The sequence below is a fragment of the Saccostrea cucullata genome, unplaced genomic scaffold, assembly GCF_032062105.1.
Source record: "Saccostrea cucullata isolate Sc308-1 unplaced genomic scaffold, CSIRO_AGI_Scuc_v1 ctg8878, whole genome shotgun sequence".
Taxonomy (NCBI): Eukaryota; Metazoa; Mollusca; class Bivalvia; order Ostreida; family Ostreidae; genus Saccostrea; species Saccostrea cuccullata.
Window position 1 is genome coordinate 8945 of NW_026925445.1, and position 2650 is coordinate 11594.

Consider the following 2650-nt stretch of genomic DNA (forward strand, 5'->3'; position numbering starts at 1 on the left):
ATCATATGTTATAAGTACAAACCAGTAGAGCTACAGTCTCGACAGAGACTTCTGGTTATATTAATTTTAGTACTCTCGTAAATGACATCTGAACAAAGAATGTTAGACCAAATTATCTTGCAAACAAAAATGGCAGTACAAATAGACGAAATTTTCGATGATCTCAATTTCAGGGCCAGGAGGGCTAATAACAATAATATATAAGAAATTTTTTGTTGTAGAAACAGTGAAAAAATATGTTACGAATATACTGTTAGTATTATTTTGAGATGACAGTTTGAAAAACATGGAGAAATAAATCGAGAAACAGCGCACTTTTTGTGCGCATTAAATATACAGTTTTTTTTCACTGGGTGGCACTGCAGCTCTCTGGTCTGTCAATATATTTTTCGGAGAGCTACAGTTCTGCAGCTAAAACATTTAAAGCTTTTGGTAATTAGCCTGCCGACATTCGTATAAAAGATCATTTTTGGATATATACACATATTACAGTGGGTGATTCCTTTACTCCATGTACTGGATGACTTTAATATCACCTGAATCAAAACACCCTACCCACAACCTCCCCTCACTGTCCACACTCAGTCCACCAAGATTCCGAAGTCCACAATTGCTAATGCATCTTAAAAACTGTCCATTCTCATCTAAAGCATGAAGACAGTCATTAATAATATCAATTAAAATAATCTGACTCAATGAATCTGTCTTAATGTACGCAGGACCAAATCGATTTCTTCCTCCTGGTTGGTGTACCATCGTAACGGAATCGAACTCTTCCTGTCTTGTCCATTACTATCACTGTACTGGTATCAAAATCAGAGGCGCATATGTCTCCGTTGTTATTCTCGTCCACCAAGACCCCTGGTTGCCCACCTTCAAATATATTTTGTCCACGGGCATCTTTATCTATTTCTTGTATTGCTGTTTGTCCCTGAAATCGGACTATTTTGTAATGACTTTTACGGTAGTGTACATACTAACTAGTATGTCCCCTGATCTGGTACAACACAGTCCATCAGGATGCCACCCCCGAGGTAGAGTGATTAGTGTCTCTATCTTCCCCTGTCTGACGATGTTCACTGTTCTGCTGTCATGATCACTGTATATCAGTTCTCCTTTCCTGGTCACTGAAATTTCATTTGGAGAGGGTTTACACTTGGTGGCGATCTTCTCCTTTATAGAACCACGTATGTCAATACGTCTTATGAATCTATCTCCACTACAAGCCCAAGCTTCATTGTTTCTGGTACAGATAATATGACGTAATGACTTTATTCTAGAAGGAATGGTAGCAATAACTTTAGCTTTGTCCAATAGTTTTCTCACGGATAAAATGGATACTTCATCTGTCAGACTGGATATAGATGTCTGTGTCAGTGTAGCCTTGTATTCTCCTAATTCTATGCTGAGTTCTCTCCCCTGGACTGTGTTGCTATTTAGGGAAGGAATCTTCACATCAACATCTGTAGGAATGTCTCTGAAATCCGTAAGTTCTGATTTGTAGCTTGTAACATCAGACACTTTATTAGACTTAAGGATTTTCTTGTTTTCCTTTGTTATCCTTGCTAATTTTGTCCCGAATCATGAAGCCTGGACTGGTGTGATCTGAGAGCTGTGAGTCTTCCATCCTTCATTTTCCTAATTGTTGATTGTAGTGTGTCGAAAATGTTGTCTACTTCTTCATGCCAGGATTTTCTCAGATTTTCTCCCTCTCTCTCCATTGTTTCAAATTTTTCAGTCATTTTAGATATCTTTAGATCAATATTAGCTCCACTTAGTGCGAATCTTGAAATAAACGACTCAATTTCCTCTGTTTCTTTCTTGATTTCTTCTTTCATCTGTTGTACCACTTCTGACATATCTATGATGGTATGGGGCCTGTGGGGACCCGTGAGACATCTGAAGCAGACGGGGACATCACACTGTTGACAATGTCCCTCGCATTTCTGGTTGGGATGAGAAGCACATGAGGAGAATACGAGCCTTTCTCTTCTGTCTTTAAAAGGAACAATGTCATGTGTTTGAGACTTCAGACTTTCTACAGTTTTATTAGAATACAACCCCCACACAAACTGACCCACAGCTGTTACAGAACTGCTGGGTGGGGTTGTCACAAAGATCACACGTGATCACATCCTGTGCCCAAGAAGATGAAGTCGCCATCTTCCTCCCTAAAAGATAAAGTTGACCTGTTGGTTTATAAATATTACATAATTTATGCTCAACTTTTATTCGACTTTTCTCTAAAAGAATTCATTTATGCCCAAATCCCGCAATTCCCTCCACCGTAAATATATTAGAGGCAGATTTAACTAACCCCGGATCAGTTATATTTTCTTTATTATTTTCTGCTTAAATTATTGCGTTCTTTCTCTATCTTGGCTCATTAAAATACCACTTGAAGTTTAACTTTCGATTAGTATTGTGGTGGATTTACGAATTTAGTGGGGTAGAGGTTACCGTTTAATTATTGCCTGACGTCACGGCGTCAGGCACTACTAAGGATCAATATTTCCTAGGTGCGAAGCTAGAGGTCACACTTAACCAGAAAAATTTTGTGCATGCTGATTATCATAGGATTTTGTTACCTGCATTTCAGCAATAACAAAAAAAAATTTTTCTGATACAATATATTGATGTTTTATTTCCA

General features: G+C 38.1%; 1 protein-coding gene across 1 annotated transcript; it reads right to left on the minus strand.

Annotated features, from left to right (window-relative positions):
* Positions 1–504: 504 nt before the first annotated feature.
* LOC134268863 (uncharacterized) lies at positions 505–2163 on the minus strand. The gene is made up of 5 exons (XM_062751110.1): positions 2082–2163; positions 1597–1996; positions 978–1504; positions 754–873; positions 505–644 (listed from the first exon to the last, which is right to left on the minus strand). Exons 1-5 carry the CDS (start codon positions 2161–2163, stop codon positions 505–507), a joined length of 1269 nt encoding a protein of 422 aa, XP_062607094.1.
* Between the last annotated feature and the right edge of the window lie 487 nt (positions 2164–2650).